We start from the raw sequence: 24,798 nt of genomic DNA on the forward strand, positions 1-24,798 counted from the left end.
ACTTTTTGGATGGGTGAAACCTCGTGCGTTCACGTCACCGACATGCTTATACTAGTACATTTGTAGCTATACAGCTGACGTATAGTGCTGTGCATGTCTTATAAGTGAAATTGAATGTATTGAGTGAAAAGTTCAATGTGTATATACTATGCATTATTGAAATAGTGTTTTTGTTTGATTATTATTTGAATGGCCATGTCCAAACTCAGTACTACAAAATATAACAATCGATGTCGTTTTTACGCGATACTTAGATAAATTTGACTAAAACATTTTCGTTTCTTACTTTAGTTACCATAAGCCTATTGTATCTTTTTTAGATGAAAATGAAACAATTTAAAATACAAAAAGTCTAAGTATTGTTGAAATTTAAGTAAATACAAATACTATTCATAAATAATATGATTGTATATTAATTGTTATTTCAATTGAATTGTATTTAAATTTCGTCATGATCTTGTACAGTCCGTAATATATTTGAATAATAAAAAAACACATAAACATGCATATAATTGTTGCTGGGAGTCACAATAGATGTGAAAACCAGATTGATGTTGATAATTTTAATTCAAACATTATGAAATTTCAAATTTTAATACTAAAAATTCTAAGTTTTTATTTCTATCGACAGTCTCTATAACTGCCAATTTTAATCTTTTTTAATCCATATATAGTTAATATTTAACCAATATAAATATGGTTGAAACTTTGTTTATTTTACTTTATATATTTTGGTTGTAAAGCAGTGTTTCAGAAAAAATAAACACAAATTTTATTGTAATTTTTTTATATTTTTTAATTAGAATAGGTGTATTATAGTTATATTTTGTAGTTATTTTATTTTTAAATAAGTTAATGTATTACATTTTATTATTTTATGGCGAGTATTCATCATAAAATATAAATATAATAAAGAAAATTATTAGCCTTAAGAGAAACGATTATTCATTCTTCTTCCTCCAAAATTAACCAACAGGTATATGACTTAATATATAAAATGATATATGAATATCTTTTGTAATCTAGTGAAAGAATATTTAAAACTCTTCTGAATAATCCATATGATCTCAAGACAAAGAAGTGATAACCTGCGAAAGTAATAATTTGCGATTACCTGTGTGTAACAGGTGATATTGGTTCAAATAATATAAAATACGGTCACTTCAATCAGTGTCAACACATTCTAAGTACGAACTTGTGCAAACAGGAACCTATATACGTTAAAAACACTTTTAATCAAAAGTTTTAAACAATCATCATGGACTTTGACTTAACTAAAGGTCTCAGTACACAACTGAGTAATTTATTCACCGATTTAAATAGTCGACTTAATCGAAAAAATATTGTTTTGGTTCGTCGTAAGGGAATTGAGGAAAACTTGATACCTAAACCCGCACTGGAAAAAACACCTCGAGAAACAATGAACAAGTGGGAAAATGATAAAGTTGGCGAGACGGATAAGAAGACCACCAAAGATAATACAAATACAGCAAAAGCGGCTCTCGTGGGTAAAATTCTAATGACAGCCTTAACTAGGAAAACTATGGATAGGCAGTTTCTCTCTTCGGGAAGATTGCAGAAACTCACATATAACGACATTAGTTCTGATGAGAGTAAACAAAAGTTTTTTATACTCCTCAATGAATGGATGAATAAAGAAAAGAAGGCTGCCCATACAACCAATAATGGAAAGATTGATTTGAAACAGACACTTTCGACAGATAGTGTTCCAAATGCTGGATACGAAGAAATAAGTGATAGCAACACGCAAGCTCTAATTAAGCGTTACAATGTGAATTATTAAATAAATGAATAAATAAATTTCTATATATATATATATCATTTCTATATATATTTCATTATAATATATAATATATAATAATTATATTATGTATATATAATAATATATTATATATACAGAATAATCTATTTACCTTTGTAATAACTGAATGAATGTAACTAAAATGTAAATTAATACAGACACAGCAAAATTTTGAGATTATACTCCAAATATTATAATAATATAAATATTAATATAACCATAACTATAATGTGGTTACAGATTATCTAAATAAATTATCTAAAAAACACAAATATGTAATTTAAATAATTCAAGAGACAAATAAGTAGTAGTATTTGGTGTATAGAGTATTGCATTGCACTGTATTCTCTGTAATAATAGATAAATAATAAATAGATCTATTAGGTATATTATATATTATAACATGACTATTTATTAATATTTTAACAATGATTTCTATACCAATATTTCATTATAATATATAATATATAATAATATATTATATATACATATATAATATATAATAATATATTATATATACAGAATAATCTATTTACCTTTGTAATAACTGAATGAATGTAACTAAAATGGAAATTAATACAGATACAGCAAAATTTTGAGATTATACTCCAAATATTATAATAATATAAATATTATAACCATAACTATAATGTGGTTACAGATTATCTAAATAAATTATCTAAAAAACACAAATATGTAATTTAAATAATTCAAGAGACAAATAAGTAGTAGTATTTGGTGTATAGAGTATTGCATTGCACTTTATTCTCTGTAATAATAGATAAATAATAAATAGATCTATTAGGTATATTATATATTATAACATGACTAGAAATCATAGGAATTTTCATACATAGGTAAGAGAATTCCCTGGAAAGTTAAGAGTATTAAATAAATAACGAGTATTTTCTTTAATACACTCTTGTGTTCACATAACAATAAAACTGCAATAAATTAAACAACTCAATTTAAAATTGAAAATGTTTAACAAATGACAATATTACACCATTGCTCCAACCAAATCCTGGTTGCACGGCATATTCACCACCGTAGCCATATTTACCAGGAGACTCGGCATCATATTTCTCAAACATTACATTAGTTTCATTAAACGCTTGCAAGTTTGATTCTAGATATGTTTCAGCCAATTGTCTAGCAACCTTTTGAGCTTCTGGATGTCCAGTCCTATCCAATCCCAATGTAACTATGGATTGCAGAGGGGGCCACACGTTTGGAAAATCCCATTGTTGTTCTGTTCGTATCAAAGAACATGGTACACCACCTAAAATAGAAAAGGTTTTAATATTCATTTAGAGAGTGTAGAAATTTTTATCACTTTCATAAATTGCATTTCAAAGGCACCTGTTAATACCTGTTAATTTAAACACTTGAACGACTGATTTGATAATATAAATAGATAGATTAAATAGACATATATTGATTGTCTTTCACCTTTGAGTTCTAAAATCCCATTTTTCTTCAAGTATTCTACGGCGCGTTCCCCGTACCTAGAAGATTGATTCTTATCATATGAGCCAGTCCAAAGAGGTGAAAAATTGCTTGCATAAAATCGTTTACGTTGTGAATTTGTTTTCACATCATAATCTAACCAAATTCCTTCTTCTTCGTTATACAAAAGCTCATCAATAGCCTCTAGCAAATCTTTCGATTTCTTCATCCACAATATGGCCTTTTCACTCTCTCCTACAATTTTAGCATATATATAAAAAAAATAATGTATAAAAAAATAAATTTGACCTATAAGCGAATACAATTCAGAAATAATTTCAAAATCTCTACACAACATGGCATTTAAATCAACAGGAATAACTCTAGTTATTTCAGTTTTGTGTAATTCGTGTTCATCAGAATCGAAAATCCAGCGACTTGAAAAGTCCCATCCACTTTCAGCTGAACTTCTTAACTCAATATAACACTTCTCCTACAAAGTATAAGGTTTAAAATTAATTTAATCATTACTGACTGCAAAATATATATATTTTTTTCTAAAAATGATGATATATCAAGTTTATGTAATCACAATACAATCAATCATTATTTTTAAATAATCCTTTTTAAAGCACTCAGACTTAAGTAACTATAATAAAATAATTAAATAAAGGTATGGCAAGTCATTGTATGGGTATTTTTGCGATAAAATAAATTTTGGAAATCACTTATATCACTTGATCAAATCATTTTAACTTATCAAATTAAATACTTACCTTATCACCTTTAGAAGCTGTATCCATATCCTCTTTATATGATTCAGGTCTCGGAAGTGGAGTTTCACTAATATATCGACACATATGATAATCCTTTTCTCCTTTCTTTAAACAAGTAAATTTGTTTAACCAAAATTGCAGTTCTTTTTCGATGCTTGCTATATTTTTATGTAACCATTCTGTATTATTCGTTGCTTTAATATACTCATTCACCATAAAAGCAAATAGTGGTGGTTGGGATCTGGACGTATAATACTTTCTACTACCGTTAGGTATAAAACCCAATGTATCAATCATATGAATGAAATTCTCAAGAATTCCTCTTACTGTCTCGGTCATGTCACAGATTAAGAGTCCTTCAATGATCCACAAACTATCCCAATAGTAAATTTCCTTAAATCGTCCTCCAGGAATAATAAATCCATTAGGTATGGCAATTAAGGAGGATTTCTCTGGATCCTCGAACACTTCCTTCTTCACCTTCCGTGACAAGGAGGGCCATATTCCATTTAATAATTTGCAAAATTCTTTATACCTTTCGTTTTTGATTTTCTTCAGGAATGCTGGTTCCGGATTGTAGTCACTTGGTTCCCAATGCTCAAACTCGCCTATCTCTTCGAAGTAATGTTCAAGGAGTTCTAAAACTTTTTCTTTAGGAACTTCATTGGTGTCTGAAATCAAATTTTTAAAGGCTTCAAGTACCTCCTCTTGTGGTTTTCTTAGGTATAAATCCACAAACGTTTTCGAATCTGGAAATATAGATGCGTTATGAACGACATCTAACACAAACGAATTTTCTTGCACAAAAGCCATCAATATCGTTACTGATATCTTTAAGTAAAAGGAAATAAAATTAGCAGTATTGGTATATATAATAAATACCATTATATAGATAAGAGATACTATACATAGATAAGATATGTAGTATTAGTTCAGTCCAAAAGTAAAAAATTAAAGATTTAATATTTATAGTTTAGATAAGTTAATACATACTGATGACCAGAGTGGTTCTTACTTTGGACCGAGTCGACTTCTCGCACCTAAAGTTAAAAATAACTTTATTATTAATTTTGAATGATTTGGCGTTTCGAGACAAACAATTAATATAATTTAGTTTTTTTAATAATTTGCCGCTGTATTTACGACGAAAATTTCAGAATATATATTTAATTTAATTTAATATAAATATTCGAATAGTTTATAATTAATTGCAATTTTAACAATGTCTATTTTGTACAGTACACTAGTGCAATTTACTATATCTAAACACTATTCAGTTTGAGTTTATTGGTGTGTTTGCCAACAACATATTGACAAACTTGTCTTTAATATGTCAGAAATTTAATATAATTTGGACGATCAGGGCGTAATTTGTTTCACTAATATTGCACTTTACTGCTATTCAGAAATAGACACGAACATTTCAAAGTTGTAGTCGAATAAACCTAAAGTAATCTACTCACAAGTTTACTTTGCCAGTTTTTCAGGCTTGTTGGTGTTGTACCATTGTTATTAACATTGTTAGAAAATGGATAAAAAATCTTCCTTAAATAGAGAGCATCTCGAAAGACTATTTAGTAATACTTTTTTCGATACACCACTTTGCTTATTCAAATACTAATATATTTATTTAATTTATTTATTATATTATTTTATAAATGTAATGATAATTATTAAATAATCAACAATCAAAGTTTACCGAATAAGTGTCGTATAAGATATTATCATCATTAGCACCCTAAGATGTATTGTTTTTAATATGCATCAACCAATAAGACAATCAAAAAAGCCTTGCTTAATTATTTTAACTAAGTATAGAACAGATGTAAAACTACTGATAGTTAAATAAAAGTTTAGAAGAAATAGAGCATTCAATCCAAATCCATTATAAACTAATATTTGAGGACAGCCACCTCACTGAAATTTTGGTGCATCTTCTCGACTCGCGACTTTACATTTCGAATTCAAATATTTAATTTAACAAAGAAATGAAATTGGAATTCGAAAAAAATCTTTATTTATCTACATAGACCTCTTTATATATCGATACACTTTTCCTAACAAAATTCAATAGCTTCGTTATGCTGTGAAAAACGCAGAGAGAGCTCTTCAACCAAGTCCACTTCCTTATTGTCGATTCTTTTACTGCCGAGCCATTTTTTTAAGTTGAGGATGTGTTATCCATATTATCGTCCTGATAATACAACGCTGCAAGAAGTTCGTATAATACTTACCGTTGATGTTTTTTTCCTTTTTAGAAGATAATCAATGAACATTATCCCATTTGTGTCCCAAAAAATTGGTGGGATATCACACTAGGCAGCAGACTCCTTTGGTTTTTGTTCAATAGTGGGCTGTATCTCTATCGATTACAGCACTGTCGTGTCCCAATTTTGCGAATAAATTACAATACGTAATTCTACCATTTCTGGCAGATCACGCACTTACGTGAATATTTTTATTAATTGGGCCTTCCAGAGCACTGCACGTCCTTGCAGCTCATGAACCCCGTTCAAACTCTTCTGCCCATTATTTTACTACAAACTTCCTTAGAATAGAATCTAACTTGGGTTTTGATATTAATTGAGCTTTCAAATGAAATGACTGAATCATAAAGATGACTAAGTTTTCCATGTTTACTAAATTGAATTGAATTAAAATTTTTTATCTTGTTTTTCGCTTGTAGTACAAGTCTTTCTGAGAAAAATTGAAATAACGGGAGATGCATTAGTCATATTTGAACGTGGAAAGAGTAAATGAATAACTTGACATTAGAGAGTACTAATTGCAATATTGCCGTTCGTGCGTTTTACTTTTTGAAGTAAAATTTGTATTTATCTGCAATATTTTTAATAACGTAATGGAATGCTTCAAAGTCAACTGCGCTCAAATATTCATTAAATTCATTGTCGTTATATATAGTGCAGATTTCGAAAATACCCCTTTCAATTTTGTTATCTGTCTCGGAAATTTGTTTTTCAAGTAGCGTTTTTTATTGGTGCTTCTAACTATTCTATTGGAACCACAGTAATTTCAACCAGTAATTTTTTAAAAATAAAGTTTCTATATAATCGCTATAAACTAACGTTATTAATTAGTTAAGAGTTATTTAAAATACCGATATTACAGTAGTGTATAGAATAAAATATATTTTGGTTCACAATTTACACAATATTTAATGTAATAATAAAATATTTATGTAAATGTAATTAAAAAGGTTGAAATACTAAAATTAAAAAATGCTATTAAATATTAAAATATAATTTTATTAAATAGAACCAAATGAAATAAATTCAGTTTTTCGAGTTTTAATTGTTAATTAGTTTTAAAAGTTAATTTCCATTTATTTCAATAATTACATTTAAAATAAAATAAAATTAAAAGCAAAATAATTCACTACAACGCATTAAGAGCTTAATAAGTAATATTATATAGATTTTTTATGAATATGCACAATTTATTCCATTTTACCTGTTCCACACCATATAAAATAATGTATATTTATTTAAATTAAATAAAATATAGACAAATTATCTATACTAAACTACATATCTTTAAAAACTACTGTATATTCAACAGGGCCCTAAACACACAGGTAATTAACTTCTACACTTTGAAAATTAAGAGTGGCCTCGATATGTTACAGACGCCTTCGCCCTCTATATACCACGCTAAAAACTTTTAATATAATCACAAGAGTAGATTACAGAAACCAGTACCTACAGCTGAACTACATAAGTGTTTCACATTACCACAGAATAAATAGGAGATCATGGGGCAAAACAAGAATTATTTTTGGGCAAAGTGAAAGCAGACGCAGAGGGAAACGGTAAGAATATCATTTCTTAGAGAAATTTTAGAACCTTGTTTTGAATAGTCCTCGAATTTTTCCATACTTACCATATTACTATTATTTAGTAATTGTCCAAATCACAAGACTCATGTTATTTTCGTGCCCAGTACAATTTTGATTCTTTTTTAAATATAATACAAACGTTTGTTAATTTTTTTCACGTTAGATCCATTCTGTTATTTATTTAATTCATCCTCTTTTCACATTATGTAGTTTTTAACAGTTAGTACATCACGATCCATAGGGATAAGATTGAAAAAGGTCTTTGATTAAAAGTGATATGGGCGCAGAAATAGCGAAACACCAGTGGTAGATGACGGTCTACTAGGTAAACCGCGCGTGTTCACAGCAACATCTACTTGAATCTCAAGAACAAAAAGTACATGTTGTTAATACGCAAAAGTAAACAAAAACTGTAAATAATACCAGTGGGGCCACAATTGCAGTGTCCATAATGGATAATAAACAAGTAACACTTATAAAATTTTTCCGGTCATTTATGTTCAGTTCGGTGATTACTCATTTTAAGGAAAATCAATAAGAACATTCATAATATGACATTTTAACAACTCATATTACATTATTAATTTCCCATTATATGCTATGTATTTATTATATTTTATGTCTAATAGAAAATTATGTTACCTGTATAGTTTATATTTTTTAATTAATTTAAATAGACTTACAGATAAAATTCAAACAGTGTCTGGATTTGGCAAAAGGGTAAATAAAACTCAATTTAATTGATAAATATATATTATTATTATTAATTAATTTGTGGTCATTTACATTTTGCATGTACTGTACATATATTAAATATTACAAAAAAAGTAATAATGGTTTTAAAATATTAAATAACTAAAAACTAAAACTTCAACATCACACAAATTTCTAATTTTAAATTCAATTAATAAAAATTAAATTACTATATCAACTCATATAAAATACACTTTGGTTTTCTAAAAAAGTTTACCCAAAATATACAAAAAGTCAATACAAATATATTATTGACTTTTTGAATAAAATGGACAACAAGTAATACCATATAAAAATACGGTTCTCTATGAATTTATATCGAATAAACTCACGGAGTTAATAAAATATCACAAAACAGACATGGTTACCCTAATTTAAAGAAGTACTATATTTTGTAAAGAGAGCTATCATAATAAATAAATTAATTAAAAATATGTACATTTTTTCTTATAATATAGAGATGTAAACAATGCAAACCAAAACAAATTTTATCTATAACAGAAAGATATTGTGTAAGATAGAGATCTTTAGCAATGCACTAGATAGGAAAAAATATTAAGAAACAGACAAACCTTTGTAGCATTTAAGATTAAAGTGTGCAATTTTTCTACCAAGGCCTTGCTTTATAATGCCTTCATTGTCCCTTTGAAAATTGACTACATAACTGAGATTTTATTCAGAAATTGCAATAAATATTTAATACATAAACCATTAAATATATACACTGTATTCCAACTAAAACTTTAGATACAATGTATGGAAATGATTATAAATATAAAATTCTTTTTGCATCTAAATTTTAAATTGGAATACAGGGAAATTATGCAACGAACATATTTACATAGATTTTCTAGTTTTCTTAAAATAACTTCTAGGTTGTAGTTTCCTAATTTTGTGGTAATATTGGTACATGGTGAACTACAGTATTCTTAAGAAATTTTATTTGATTTGGTTATTTGATTTAAGAGGCCTTTAAATAGGCAATTTATATATTTAAAATAAGTTAAATTCATGTAATTCAAGAAAGTAAAACCAGAACAGAATAAAAAAATATTACTTAACAATATTAATTCTATAAATACCTCATTTGCAATAGTACTGTTACTTAAGTCTTCCTTTCAAAGTTATTAACAGATTATATACATTAAACTAAGAAAAATAGTCAAGATCGTTAGAACAGCAATTTTCACTATTAAATATTAATCAGAAAATTACGTGATCATATACTGATTTTATTTATGTACAACCCATTAAATTCTTTGCGATATCATATCTCAAATAATGAACAGACTTGATATACTTATTCTGAAACAGTAGAACTGGAATTATTTTCCGGTGTGTTCGGTGCCGAGTTTGCATCTAGTGCGTTTTGTTTCGATACGTTGTCATTGCTGTCACGGTCCTCCATATTTTCCTGATTTGGGGTAACTAGACTGTTGGCGGCGGCGACTTCTAGCCACTTTTTCCGATTCTCCCTCACACCTTCTACCAGAGGTTCCAATTGAGGGCTCAGTGAAGAGAACGACTGTAATGCAAACGAGGGAAATTATAATCATTACCATTTTCATGGTTTTAGTAAAATTATTTACCTCGTAAATCGGAAGGCAAATGGAATCGATGAAACCAACTTGCATTAATGGTAGTTGATCCTCTTTTTCTCTATTCATTATGTCCTGGAAAATAATATTAAGCAAAGTTATTTATTTAGTGAAACAACAAATATTAATGTAACTTACAATTGGTACAATATTCAGTTTTTCCCGTTCCATGTCGCCTTGTTCGAAGAACTCCGACGATACAAGTTCAGCGACACGTTTTTCTACCTCCCAAGGTTTAGTGATGGCAGCTAAATCGCAAACTGTCATCAGCATGGCCCGCAACAGATCTCTATGATCGTCTTGAGCCCAGTTTGGGCCATCGCGCACTACATTGAAGAAGGCTCCCCTTTTTCTGTAAATAAAAAAGGCTCATTCAACAACATTCACTTAAGTGTGACAATTCTGTAACATACCTGAAATATACAGCCAGGTCTGTCGACAAAATAGCCTCTTCTAAAACCCTGATTATCCTGGAATACTCTTCTGGCGAAATGTTGGACAACAATTCGTTGCCCGGTGAATTTAAAATCATTATACACTGATCAAAGTGATGGTGTTCCATGGTGGAGGTGGAATACAACTGCGCCAAAGGCGAAGAAGCCCTGAACATAAGTAAAATATTTAGTATATAATGTTTATTATTTTAGAGATAATATTTACTTTATTTGGAATGAATTATTGGTGCCTCTGTGATCCAGATCGTGACAGAGACAAGCTATCATCAAAGCCAAGCACTCACTCTCCCCAAATATTTTCCACCATTGTGTTACCTGGAATAAAAATTACATTTAGTTTATGTTTCTCGAAATGTTTTTGTTTAAACGCATACAGTTAAAATTGAGAACATCATCTGAGCGACGTTGAAGGCGTGCCTCCAATTATGGTAAGTTACGTTTCTATAATTCTTCTTAACAGATAACAGCCATCGGCACAAGACTTCATAGTCCATATGAAATCTTTCGACTAGATCAAGATCAAGGAACATTCTGATACAGGCCTGAAAAACAATTCAACATCAAATACGTGTTTGTTTTAAACGCACAACAACTTACAGTTAAAGTTTCATCGTCGTTCATGTTGATGTCGTCGAAGGAGAAATGATGCAATCGGAAATGTGCTGAAGAAGGCACTCTAAGACTCTGCAAATTATGTTTGTAAGTCATCGTTTTGCCAGTGTTTTAGTATACGTATGTTTTAGTATACACATATATTTATAGTAAACGAAGAATATAAATACATACCCTTAGCCTCTGGGCATCCTCCATGGAGGCGGTCGCGTGATAGCTGAGCACCTCGAGCGTGACGTTCTGTTTGGCGATCGCGACGACTGCTTTCTCGTACATGTGCGTGTTGTGTATGCCCATGCCGCAGAAAATGGCGAAAGCCTCGACGAAGTTCTCGTCGTTCTTTGTGAACGGTAGCTCGTTGAATTTGTTAATCAATTGTATGACGCCAACTATTTGGCCGCCGCTGTTCTTGATCGGCATGCAGAGTATAGTACGATGTCTGAAGTCGGTACCTTCGTCTACCGATGCGTCAAATCTACCATCTTCCTCCGCGTGAGGGATGTTCACGGTCTGTAAGAAGGTAACAACGCATATTTAATTTTGCGTGTTTTAACTTTATATGGAATTTTTAAATTATCAATTATAATAAAGAAATAATAATTAAAGTGAACCTACCTCACCGGTGGTGGCAACGTATCCTGTGATTCCAACATTAATGGGAAAACGGCTTTCAAATGGACTAAAACAAAAATTAAACAATTTAGATATAAAAAATATTGATCACTATAGTTAATGTAAAAAGGGCTTGTATAAATTTTATGTTATTAAATTTACCTTGTTCTTGATTCGCCGTCGTCACCATCTAGGTCATTGGCTTCAAAGTCAAAGACCCTTGAAAAACTTATCTTAGACCCTTGGTGGACTAAAAGAACCTGAAACAAAAGCATATCAGATAACAAACTTTGTGTTGTATGTTCCTAATAAAGTATTATTTTAGTAACAGAATCAAAGGTTTTCTACACATCAAATACGTCCCCAAATAACCTTGTACAGAAATGCCAGGAAGGATGTAATGTATAAGTAAAGTAAACATCTAAAAGCATATTTTTGAAAGAATTTAAGCTTAAAATTAATAATATAAAGAAATCGTATATAATACATTTGGGTTAAAGGACAAATCTGAAACGTCGGGATTTCATAGTTTAACCTTTCAGCAGCCTCCTCATCTTTGAAGGTGCTTTATCAAAAGACAGACAGACACTCCATATAGTGTAGATATGAAAGTAGCTAGACGGTTTCATTCGTCAAAGTGAATGTTTGACGTGCCCCTTAAGCTTTATTTCTTGCCGAAGGATTCACACCTACCTGCTAGGGTTTCAATTATCCTCTGGGATTCACGGATCGGCGTGGCTCAAAGAGCGAAACGCTTTTCCACAAGTGTGAATGGGCATTAACAACCACCCCTTGCTAGTTAAAATTGAGACACAATGTCGCCTCTAAGGCGGCGACTGTCAAGGAGGGAGGCAACCGTATTCCGGGCGATACGTGTGACATGTGTCTGCCCTTGGAGCATGCCGATATCGAATTTCGCAGTTTAACTGCTTCCTGGTATCGCATCTTAACCCACTTACACACAAAATGGGATGCTATTAGTGCCGGCTTAATTGTTATCGCATTCCGTTCTAGCCGTCGATTGTGACTCTTGTAGGGAACGGGGAGCCAAATCGGAATATGAATATTCAAACGCTTCGGGTTTTATGTTGGACCGTCCCAACACAATGGTGGAGGAGGTTCATGCGTATTCATAACAAGGATACAGTTATGTTTGCGTGCTCTATCAGATTCGAAATGGGACGGAATTAGTAAAATGAAAGTAAACTAATACAATCAAGATTTAAGAGCCCGGAAATGCTCTCGACTCGTGGCTAGACCTGTGCTTAAGGACCGTTTAACCAAACCCCATTCCACCAAACTTCTGACGCGTTTTATCTCCCCGCAACGCAGCGAGGCTCGCAATATATCAGCGTTAGTTCCGAAGACAAACTGCCGCTAGATTAAGGAGCCGAGTGCGTGTGTGTATGGGATATAATGAGGAATCGATCCTGGGATGGGATCGTCTCAGGGGGCAGGCGAGCATCGGGACAATCTGTCTAGCACTGGGACAAGGTTGACTGGAATTATGCGGGGATGTTAATAGCGAAACGAGCTGGCGTGAATGACGCCCGTGTTTCGGCTATAATCCATTTAGTTTGCCGGGGCGTTATAGCGCTGCCGTTATGCGATGCTAATGCCGGGGATGTTTACTGGAAATATGTCACAAATTCGAAATTTGGGTTGTGCAAAGAAACATGCATCGTCTATTTAGTGCCCGAAATTAATTATACTGGCACAAAAGGACCGTGGCTAAGTTTGTAGTTGTTGGAAAGCTTATTCGGTTGAGAAAGATGACGAGGCAGCAGCAGCAAATGTGCAATGTCTCAATTTCAAACTTAGTTGTCACGTCATCGGTGACGTAAATTTTTAATCATGAACATGTTTGTTAATGAGGTTGTTTAATTGACTTACGTGATTGCAAAGCTGACTAGACAAACTTAATTCCTGGCATAAAAACGAATGGAATAATGGCATGGATGTGTGTTCATTATGCAGTTTACACAATCCCGAAACTAATCCAGCAAGCGGCTGATCGAGAATGGAGATTCGACACCGATGCTGCATCTTGTCGTTAGATGGACAGGATCGGTTTAAAGCCCGCCAAACTATTATTGTTGTTAAGTCCATCAAGTCCATTCGCAAGACCCAATTATCGTTAATGCCCCCCCGGTGTCTGTTCTAAAAGCACCTTCGGCCGATCGATGTGTCCGTCGTGGAACTTTCCAAATGAATCGATGGAAATTTTGCTTTGTAAATTAACTGGTTTATTAAATTGGGTCCCATTTGTTAGGAGGGTGTTCTGTATGAATTTTGATAAACAAGAGGCTTGTTAATAAAATCACATTTTATCATTACATTACTGTATAATTTTGTTATGATGTAGAGTATTCTGAAAACATGAGTCAATTACTTTTCAAAGAGATAAATCTAATGTATTTTTATTATAAACTCATAAAACCGAGCTGCATAAATCAGATTGGAATGAATTTTTAATTCCCAGCAGCATTAAATATAAAATTTTAGGACGTACCTACTTTTAAAAATTATTAATGCATGCCGAAGAAACATTAATAATAAAAATCCGGCGTTTATCTTGCTTTGTTTACTTTATTTTATCAAGATTTTTAGTGTTGACCCAGACGAAATGTTTTGATTGAACTTGGCAATGTTCCACTTCAGTCTTTTCCCCCAAACAAAGGCGAAAATCTATATAAACACAAACCTAAGATAATATAAACAACAAAACGGGATTCGTTGCATATTCCAAAAGTAAACCAGATCGCACAGTAAAAACAATTTATCGTACCGGACAAAGATGGCAGTTTCTTGAACGAAAATCAATAACCATAAAATCAGGTTTGTTGATAGAAAATAAAAATGAAATAAGAACCATACCATGGGGACGTAAAATGAAATTGTCGCGTTTGGCAAGCACAATGAAAAATTCAACTGACTTCGTCCGCTTTAATTTCGTCACTAATGTCGAAATTAGAGAACTATAAAAAACCAGAACGTTTTTCGATAAAATGTTCTCCAGATTCGAACATGGACAGAACAAAGCGGTGTTATTACGTCAAGAATGTTTTTTTGTCCAAACATTTACCATCAGAATTATATTTTGATAACGCCACAATTCACTTCTTCATCTTAAAATAGAAACTTACTTGCACTCGCTGACACTGAATCAGACTTTGGGTGTGCGTCAGAATTCTGAACACGACGTGTTCAATCGTGCTCTGCTCTTCAAAGATCATGCGGGCCAGGTCCAATAGGACTTGGTTTCTCTTCACCTCTAACTGCGACTTTTCGTATAGCTGGGCGTTCTTCAGGCCGATGCCGCAGAATTGTAGGTAACTGGAGAAAATCTCCTCGTCTTGTTTTGTAAACGGTTGGTCCCCTACTTTATTTATAACCTGCAATGAACAAAATATGTTAAGCACTCTCCGAGTTCTTCAGACGTATAAATTTCATAGAGTCGTAATTTACATAAAACATCAATCAATAAACATTAAATTATTTGCTTGAATGCTATTATTAACAAAAAGCAAAGCAAAACTACGTTTTCCAGTTGCTTTGTTATGGTAAACATCGACATGTACATTTTGTTTTATTATTTTCTTTACATAAGTTCTATTGCGCGGACTTCTATCCTGCAAATGGGGAAATTATCTTGTTTTCTTATTATTTTTATTGAACTCTGTATGTGAAGCGTCCGTATAATGGTACCGATTTGATAAAATTTACTGCTTTTTAGATTGTAAAACAGTTTTACAACCTAGGAACACACAGAAAAGGACATGAAAAAAATTGATTTACTTCGAGTACTTACTTGCGCTACTCCTATCACATCTCCATTCGTATCCTTAATAGGCATACACAGCAACGTTTTCGTCCTGTATCCAGTCAAGGTATCGATATCGTGGTTGAATCGATTATCCTGCAACGAAAGAAATCCATCATTCACCTTTTTCTAGTAAATTTTCAATAGTTACTCCAACTTGATTTAAAAAGCAATATTTTTCTTGCGACTTTACAGTGAATGGAACCCATATTTACATTAATAAAACTCAAAATATATGACGAAAAAGATGTATTGCACTCGAAAAGCGGCTGGCAACGGGATTTTTATACGCCAAAGTTGCTTTATTATACGCCGGAGCATGAAAATGTTTGTGTTTAATAAAATGCCCCATTGAAATTTCCGCTGAATTTGAATATCAGTTATATAAATCATGTTCTTGAGATTGTATAATAAAAGGTTAAATTTACTGGACGTAAGTGAATGGAACAGGAAATCTATTTAATGTGTGATATAATAAAAATTTTTCTATGATGCTTCGGTCAGAATGACAATATTTATTAAGATTGCGAAATGCAAATGCCGTCGCAGCAAATATTTTGTATTGATACTGTCACAGATGAGTATAAAATTTATGCATAATGTTATTTAAAGATTATCTTACACATTAATTGGTTGTGGTAGTCGAAACATTACGTTATATGAAAGGTTCCGGCGCCTAATTATACAAAATAAAAAAATAATTTTTCATGAGACGCAATCGGAATACAACTTCAAATTACGGGACACAAAGACTTAATTAAGAGATTTCGACCGATGAATACGAATTAGCCAGCGGACCGTAACCTCGCCTCTATTTGCAACGAAATTTGATAAGACACGTGTTCGATTTGCGGCCAAAATTTGAGGTTTATCCGAACAGGTGCTGCGAGTGAAAAACAGCTTGTTTGCATATAAAACTAATTTTGAAAAGCGATTATTATGTTGATATTGGAAACAGTACCAGTTTACTTGATTGAACACGCAGCTGTGTTAATTTTGTAAATTGGATTTCATACAATAAAATTTTTATTTTGCATAGATCAATAAATACGACCAATTACCGAGACGGTTCCAATAACACATTTAATTTAAACCGTATTTTTAGGCACAATCAATAGGCCCTTAATTAAGCACAATAAAATTAATTGATATTCTCGTCTCGCGCGAGGAGAGAACTTTCTTTTCACGACGGATCGATGGAAACGGCGGGTATAGAAATGGGCCCCCGTCTACTTTCCGGACTACATTCAAAGTATTTATTGGATTCCGCATCCAATAAACATATTTGGCGAAAGTTTCTGAACTGAGAAAAAAATTAGGAAATTATGCCCTATTGTTGGTACTTTTGCGAAATATGGTTGCAAATTAAAAGTTGGACAAGTTACGACGTTTTATTGAATCTTTATTGTGGATACAGCCCCAGTTTGCCTGGAAACACTCAATGTAATTAGATTAAATGGACTTTATTGGACTCTCCATGGACTTTCTACTATGCAATTTGATTGTCATCTGATTAATCCTGTTGCATTTTATGTATTCTCATTCGCCGGATCTGAATTATAGTCGGCAACAGAAAATTCCAACTAAGATAATTAAATGAATGATAGAAATCGAATGCATCCAATGAATGAAATCGATGTGAAGATGTTAATAAACTTTCGTATAAATGAAATGAAACTTCATTACACTAAGTGCAACAACAATAACAGAATTCTATGCAAAATAGTATAATCAAGCAATTAGAAAGCCAGATCAATAAATTACACTCCAAAATAAATGAAAAAGGCAAACCTAGTATTTAAAATAAAAGTACTTCCCCATACTCAATGAATTTCAGAAACCCACATAATTGCAATAGATCAGCAGCAAAGAGAGGCTATAATTAAAAAAGTATTAGGACGCGTCGTAATTCATCTACCGCCGTTTTTAATTTAACGTTTCCCGGCACGACAATAATGTCGGAAATTGTCCGCGGTTCTCCCGAAATTTTAATTAATTCCGCAGATATGCCGCTCGAACTATAAAATTAATGAGGCACGCTAAAAAGACATGTCTGAGGTCGTCCGTGCTCCGTATAAGAAACTTCTAATTTCTGGTCTGCGCGCCTCGGTTCCTCCTTTGTTGTGCTGAAACTTTGTCTCCCGCTTCCATTAAGCCACGCCACGGTTTTGATTTAGGGTTTATCCAGTTGTTCGGCAAGTATTTTGAGATAATTCCCAAATTGGGAGGGAATTAATAACAACTTGTTTATTTAATGGTTTAATTGAAGAGGAAAAATTACATTATGATTATATTTTGGCCTTGTTCCATATCGAAACAGCAAGATATTGAATATTCTCCATTATATTTAGACATAAAAGCCGAAGCCCTAAATGTATTTGGGTTCCTTAATATTTTTATAGATCCTTTGTGGAGTTAATTGCCTTTCATAAATGTGTTTTATCTTGGCTCAAAGCCAAATGACACACAAATGAAAACGCCATTCGGTGGAGTGTTTGTGTGTTTGATTATAAGATTTCAGTTAACGGCGAGTACATACGTTATATGATCAGCTTCAAATAGTAAAACAAACAGGGTAATAAAATTAAATAATTTATCTGATGAACAAAATTATACATCTGGTAGAAACCAACTCGTATAACAAATCCCTTTAGAGTATGTCATATCAAACAAACAAAACGAAAAGTTTTTATTGACCCAATTCAAAAACGTTAGCAGTAACGAAGGCGATAACAATAAAGATGAACTCGGACCCCCCAAATACTGACCTGATAAGCGTCCGGTATATTCACAGCCTCTCCGCTCTCCGCCACGTAACCGACGATGCCGGTGCCCCAGGGTATACGGATCTCGTCCTTCTTCTCCATCTCCATGAGCGTGCTCTTCGAGCACACGTCGAACAGCTTCGACACGAGACACCGGCCCCTGGGCGTCTGTCCCGTGGGCATCGGCGTGCAACCGCCGCCTTTCTCGCCCTGCACCAGGAACAAGGAGCCCCGATCTGCGTGCAACAACATCGACACGTTCTGGAGGATCTTGTGGCACAGAGATCGCACCTCCAGCTCGTTGCAGATGTCCTTCACCTGAAACAAAACATGTGTACCATTAATTGATGTTTTCCATAATTACGGTTATCGGCGGGATATGCTAATCAGATTGCACGTGTCGCGATCACGGAAACTGCGTTCCCAAAACTACTAAAGCAAACAGGACGGGAACGTGCCATCGACGATGCGTCCCATCGGACTTCCTCAAAGCAAAGAGCGAAAGCGACAGATAATGACTCCCCGAATGGGCCACTGAATCCTTTATTGGGCCGTAGTCGTTACGAGTGCGTGGACCCCTTTTTCGTCGGAATCTGCCTAGGAAATTGAGCAAAAGACCAGCGGGACAAAGAACATCGGGGAGTTCATGTTGCACATGCGACAATAACGTTTTATGTGATGGGCTCTTTTTCCAAGCCGAAAACGTCATGGCATCCTCGTTATTAGGCACTTTCGCCTTTATGTGGGATGTTTTTGTACACCGCATACGAAGTATTTACTTGTGTTTCACGAAATTACTAACGAAATTGCTATAACAAGCGTTAATAATTATTTTCATTTCAAACAGAAGCTAATTGAAAGAGGGCATTCGGTATATAATGAAGAGGGAGTTAATGAATAAAATCGTATTTACATAACTCTTTACGCTCCCTTTGGTTATGACAAAGAAGTAATTGGTGGAAGCGGTTGATATTTTAAAAGGGCATTAAAAGTTGTTACAAATAACATCAATTAGGGAGGCAAAGAAGTGTCATCAACAAACCATATTTTTTCAAATAACTTTAAATGCTGTTGTAATCTTGACACGAGAGCATGTGTCGTCTCTAGTGGAATTTTTGGCCGTTTTACTGGTGCTCTATTAAATGTTGAACTTTCCGTGACAAACTTGACAGCAAACATTATCTCCAGACTCACTTTTTTTTCGTGCGCTTGCAGAAAAAATTGCCACGGAAAGAGTACATGGTTAAAAAAAGCTTGTGCTAGCTTTCTCATCGATCCGGTGGTATATTTGCGGCAGGGACAAAAAAAACATTCAATTTCGCAAACTATTTTCAGCCGCCAACAACAGTAATAAACAGGAATGGACTTTATATTTTCCTTTTTTTAAGACCGCCATCGAGTGTGGCGATAACGTTCGTTTATTTCGTATTTTAGCTTTGTAAAAAATGCATTTAAATGGATTAGAAAATCGGTCGATTTTCGTTTTGTTGCTTCGTATGGGGGGATGGGTTTTACGCCCAATTTGCAGGTCTTTTGTACAGATCGATCTCTTCGCCACGGCCCCATAAATCAGACACACTCCTCCAAGCAACTAATTGTAATATATTATGCGGGGCAAGAGTGTTTGCCGAAAGAAACAGCAACGTAATTGAATGATGGATTAGCAGTTTTCTCTCTAAAATCACGAGATAAATTAGACTGGTTTTCTTACCAGTCGTGATTTACTGGCATCGCCAGTGGAAAAGCCGTCCCCGTCGACCTTGACCCTGACGCGTCGGTTTTATTTCTTTTATTTCTGCCTTTATAATATGGAACTAATCTCGGGAAGCTAGTTCATCCGACGCTTTACGTTAATAATAGTATTTTCTTGGCGGCTTCTGTTGGGAAAATAGAAAACCAAGAGAGCGTCCCGCTTTTCGGGCTGGAGTATTGAAATTAAATATGCTAACGGCGTCTTCCAAACTGAGACAGACCCAATTAAATGGGAGCAGGAACGGGAAGTAAAATTCAATAAGGGATTTTTTAGGACCGTTCGACATTTGTTGACACGCATTCTAGCGACGTTAACGGTAAAAGTTTCCTCACCAGTTCGAAGATGAGCTCCTTCTCGTCCAACTGCCTGAGCTCGTGACGGCTCCTGCGATGCCGCCTACCCGGCGTGGGGCTGTTGCTGACGCCCTGCGACTGGGCGGCATCGGTGATGAAGGTCGGCGTACCGTCCACCGTGCTGATCATCGGCTTCAGTAGGCCGCCGCGTTCGAACTCGTGCGCCGATATCTTGCGCACTGGGGTGGTGGCGCCGGAGCCGCCCCGCGACTGGTTGTGCGTCGGCGACGCGAGCTCCACGCTCGACGACGTCGGCGTCGCGTGCGACACCAGCCACGAGTCGACCACTTGGCGGGTGGCTTTCCTGAAAAGACGAAAAACAAAAATAGGTTATTGTCAATTATCCTTCGGATCCTAGGAAATAAAAGTTTTGATGAATGTGTTTTGTACACAAGTGTTTAATGACCACACGTTGGCGAAGATTTTATCTGACCTCTGGCTTGTTTCCAGCTACAAATTTTAATACATTATAATTAAATTGTTACATTTGTTAGGAGGATAAATTGTCTCTGAAAACACAACAAGTGCGAAATAACCGACGCGTTTTTGAACGGGCCTATTTTAATCGTGACATAAAGCATTTAACAATCAGTTTATCCCGATGTTTTTTATAGAAAAACACTCCGGCTGTGGTGTTTATCTTTATGACCGGTCCGTGATGGATCCATAAGGTCCAACTTCCACCATAATTGAATTTTTTTATTGAGCAATTTGTCAGGACTATGCGAAAAACTTTGGTGAATGCTAGAAATTGCACAGTGGACAATATTGTGCGTCCCGTCTGATGGAATGTATTAAGAAATTATCAGACATTCCGCCGATATAAGATAATCGAGCACACACACAAACCGAGTTTTAGACAATAAAAGAACTATTCAGGGACGATATTCGAAAAGGAATTTCTGGCGCCCCATTTTTTGCACTTCTATCCCAAAGGAATTCCGTACGGTTTCGCTTGAATCATTGACGGCTTTTTATCACTTTCAAGCCTTTCGCCTCTCCGAACAATAATTGGAGAGAGTTGTTTAAAAAAATTCAATGTTACATTTAAAAAGACAATAAAGAACAATGGCGAAGTTATGGAAGAGTACTTCAATTTTATTTGGGTTTAATATTCATTTTATAGTCTAGTAAGTTTGCTTTTCTAACGGTATTGTTTTGAAGCACCTTATTTTGTCTTTGAATTGAACTTTTTATGTACGTTAATATGAAGGTTAAAAAACCGATCGAAAGAAAAAAATTGATCTTCAATTAATTACCCCAAAGGAATCACTTACGGTTTCTGTCAAAATACGTGGATGGGGTTGTTTAAAAATAATCAATTGCACACCTAAACATGCAAATAAACAACAATTGGGAAATTATGTTCAGGAGACTTCAATTTTAACTAAATTTTAATTAAATTTTATAGTCTAGTAAGTAGCCGTCAACAAATTTTAAATTGAATTAAACTTGAAAATATTATAATAGTCCCATTGAAATTTTTAGATATAGTAACATGAAACGATCCTAATTGATTGATTTTTCCTTAATTAAGATTTATATTTATATATAAAATAATATAATTGGTCCCTACAGCTTTTCTCTAAGCTAAAGAGAGTTGTTTAACAAGGTAATAAAGATTATTAGAATATTTTAGTTCCATTTATTAAGTTAGCCTCTTTTTTAATGTTACTGTTTTGAACCATGTCATTTTATCTTTGAATATAATTAAAATTGAAAAAGATCCATTGAAATGTTGGATAAAATCATATGAAGTTAATTTATTTACATTTAATATTTAATTTATATGTAAACTGTGTGTCTCATATTTTCAATTCTATGTCAATGAAATTTCCTACTGTTTCCGTATACAGAATACGTGGAGATTGGTGAAAAATGAATTTGGCAATTAAAAAGAATGTAAATAACAATCTGGAAGTTAAGATTCAATTTTATTTAGATTTTAAAGTAAGTTGTTTTCACCCTTGAATTGATTTGAAATTGAATATATATATATATAATATATAAAATTTTTAGTTTTATTAACTTAAAGAATCAATGAAAAGAATCTTCAATTATGATTTAAATTATATATAAATTATGTGTTTTTGATTCTTCCATTGTATGAATTGATTTTGGTGACGCAATCGCAGTTATCTTGCAATATATGTTGATAACAATTTTATATACGTAACACCTTATAATTAAGTTGTAATATAAATTTATCACCCACATATTTTTGTAATCAATATCGACATAATTCATTCATAGAAAGCAGGACAGTAAATTATATTTATTGTCGCTAACGATAGGCATTTTAAATTAACATTTACTGTTCTAACAATAAGACAAATCGCATATATCTACATAACTTCCGATTTTTTCCATTTAGGCACTGATTAATTTTGTTTTATAAACATAAAATGTCTGGCAGCATTTTTAACAATGAAACGTGTCTAACTCAATTAAAAATCTCGTTGCAAATTCGAAAATAAAAAGAAAAAAACTGATAATAAATCCGCCAACTTCAACGAACTAACCCGCCGGATTTATCGAAGCGAGAGAACAAACTTCGAAACTTACACACGTGAAAATTTCGCTCGGAACCCGCAAAACCTGATTACCGGATAAACATTCGCCGTCAGTAACGATGTTTCCATGAAGCGAACAAGAAGGGAAACACGTTCGGTTTTTTTTTGCGGATCGCAAGATTATCGAATCAGTACAGTTCATGAAGTTAGGTAGATAATCTGATCTGGAAGTGGTGACATCCAACGTTTGCAATGCTGGATCAAAGAAACAAACCTCGACGGTAATTAGTTGGGGGTAATCGCCGTCTCGTGTCACACACTTCATTAACACCGTTCGATTAATGATAAAATTCAACTAACCAAATGTTTTGAATACAAGTTTATTTATTGTGTTTATGTTTATTTATGGTTTATTCATTTTATAATTTAGTAAATTGTAATGTTACTATCACCTCTCATTGAATGTTTTAAAACGTTAAAATAAATGTTAAAGAATCGATCAGAAACGAAGAATTGATTACTCAAAGAAGTCTCTTACAGTTTCTGTCTAAACACTAATTGGATAAAGTTGCTTTTAAAAACAATCAATTGTACTCTCAATAAAACTAATAAAGAACAGTTACCATGTTGAGCTTAGTACAATTTAATTTTAATTAGATTTAATATTTATTTTATAATCTAGTAATTTGTTTCTTTTTTAATATTAGTGTTTTGAATCGCCTTATTTTGATAAATAAAATATCAAAGTATGATAATTGATCTACATTAAAATGAAGCTTAAAGAATCGATCAGAAAAGGACAATGTATACTCGATTAAGATTTATTGGTAATTTGTATATTTAGCCGAAAATAATAACCTGGAATTTCTGTTTAAGCATTAACTGTAGATAGAATTTAACAAAATTGATTAAACATTTAATAAATAACAACTACAATCTTAAACTTAGTATACTTTTAGAATTTTAATTAGAATTAGTATTTATTTAATAATTTAATAAGTTGTTAGAGTGTCGATTATTGAGAATAATTAATCCTCAATTAATATTTAAATTATATGTAATTTATATATCGCACATTGGTGGCTACTTAGATGAAACAGGTGAGGCGCCTATAAAAATGAATTAATTGACATAACGTTAATATTAAAAAACACATTTTTTAGGTTTTTATTTTTTAAAATAGAATATAACTTAATATTTAAACAAAGGTAGATAGGTAATATGTTGTAAAACCGACAATAATAGTTTTGTATTAAATTTCAATGAATATTTTGTTCTCCAGAGGCACTTTTAAATGTGCCTCTCCGCGGCAATTCGTTCCATGAGTAAATCTTGAATATTTCTACTTGGTTCCAACATTCGTGTATGCGCTTTAAGATCCAGGCTATTGTTTTAATGGTAGGAGAGCTGAGGCGTACCTCTAACCAATAACTCCAAATAACGACACAAACGAAGTTACTAAACATGCCGATTTTCAGTTTCAAGAACTAGTTGATCGCGTGTGTGTCTGGTGGATTCAGTTGTGGAAAGGTTTTTAATACTGCATCTCTATTATGCACTTCTTATGATATAGTGTCAACTAGTACTAACAAGAAAGAATTGCCGTTGTAGATTTTTTATTAAATAAATGGGTATTTTAAATTTATTTTAAATTACTA

At 32.9% G+C, this 24,798-nt stretch overlaps 2 protein-coding genes across 7 annotated transcripts in view; both read right to left on the reverse strand.

Annotated features, from left to right (window-relative positions):
- Nucleotides 1–2,765: 2,765 nt before the first annotated feature.
- LOC109599612 (trehalase) lies at nt 2,766–4,860 on the reverse strand. The gene is made up of 4 exons (XM_020015631.2): nt 4,048–4,860; nt 3,581–3,764; nt 3,275–3,526; nt 2,766–3,104 (listed from the first exon to the last, which is right to left on the reverse strand). Exons 1-4 carry the CDS (start codon nt 4,858–4,860, stop codon nt 2,791–2,793), a joined length of 1,563 nt encoding a protein of 520 aa, XP_019871190.1. The 3' UTR covers nt 2,766–2,790.
- Nucleotides 4,861–8,658: 3,798 nt separating this feature from the next.
- Nucleotides 8,659–24,798, reverse strand: part of LOC109600418 (dual 3',5'-cyclic-AMP and -GMP phosphodiesterase 11) — a 149,021-nt gene continuing 132,881 nt past the window's right edge. For all 6 annotated transcript variants that reach the window (XM_049961348.1, XM_049961347.1, XM_049961351.1 and 3 more), the window contains 14 exons: nt 20,607–20,931; nt 18,525–18,839; nt 15,745–15,852; nt 15,080–15,328; nt 12,096–12,193; nt 11,937–12,000; nt 11,496–11,831; nt 11,307–11,393; nt 11,084–11,251; nt 10,915–11,024; nt 10,668–10,856; nt 10,393–10,606; nt 10,246–10,329; nt 8,659–10,181 (listed from right to left, as the gene is read on the reverse strand). In XM_049961348.1, the coding sequence (XP_049817305.1) occupies nt 9,957–10,181; nt 10,246–10,329; nt 10,393–10,606; nt 10,668–10,856; nt 10,915–11,024; nt 11,084–11,251; nt 11,307–11,393; nt 11,496–11,831; nt 11,937–12,000; nt 12,096–12,193; nt 15,080–15,328; nt 15,745–15,852; nt 18,525–18,839; nt 20,607–20,931 (2,572 nt within the window). In that variant the 3' untranslated portion in view covers nt 8,659–9,956. The remainder of the gene's footprint in view (nt 10,182–10,245; nt 10,330–10,392; nt 10,607–10,667; nt 10,857–10,914; nt 11,025–11,083; nt 11,252–11,306; nt 11,394–11,495; nt 11,832–11,936; nt 12,001–12,095; nt 12,194–15,079; nt 15,329–15,744; nt 15,853–18,524; nt 18,840–20,606; nt 20,932–24,798) is intronic.

The sequence above is a fragment of the Aethina tumida genome, chromosome 1, assembly GCF_024364675.1.
Source record: "Aethina tumida isolate Nest 87 chromosome 1, icAetTumi1.1, whole genome shotgun sequence".
Lineage (NCBI taxonomy): Eukaryota > Metazoa > Arthropoda > Insecta > Coleoptera > Nitidulidae > Aethina > Aethina tumida.

Excerpts from the sequence above, each read along its gene's own strand:
- LOC109599612 (XM_020015631.2), bottom strand. The coding sequence starts at position 4,860 with ATGGCTTTTGTGCAAGAAAATTCGTTTGTGTTAGATGTCGTTCATAAC. Across the intron at positions 3,765-4,047 it reads CAGCTTCTAAAGGTGATAAG|GAGAAGTGTTATATTGAGTT; the intron begins GTAAGTATTTAA and ends TATACTTTGTAG. Across the intron at positions 3,527-3,580 it reads TGAATTGTATTCGCTTATAG|GAGAGAGTGAAAAGGCCATA; the intron begins GTCAAATTTATT and ends CTAAAATTGTAG.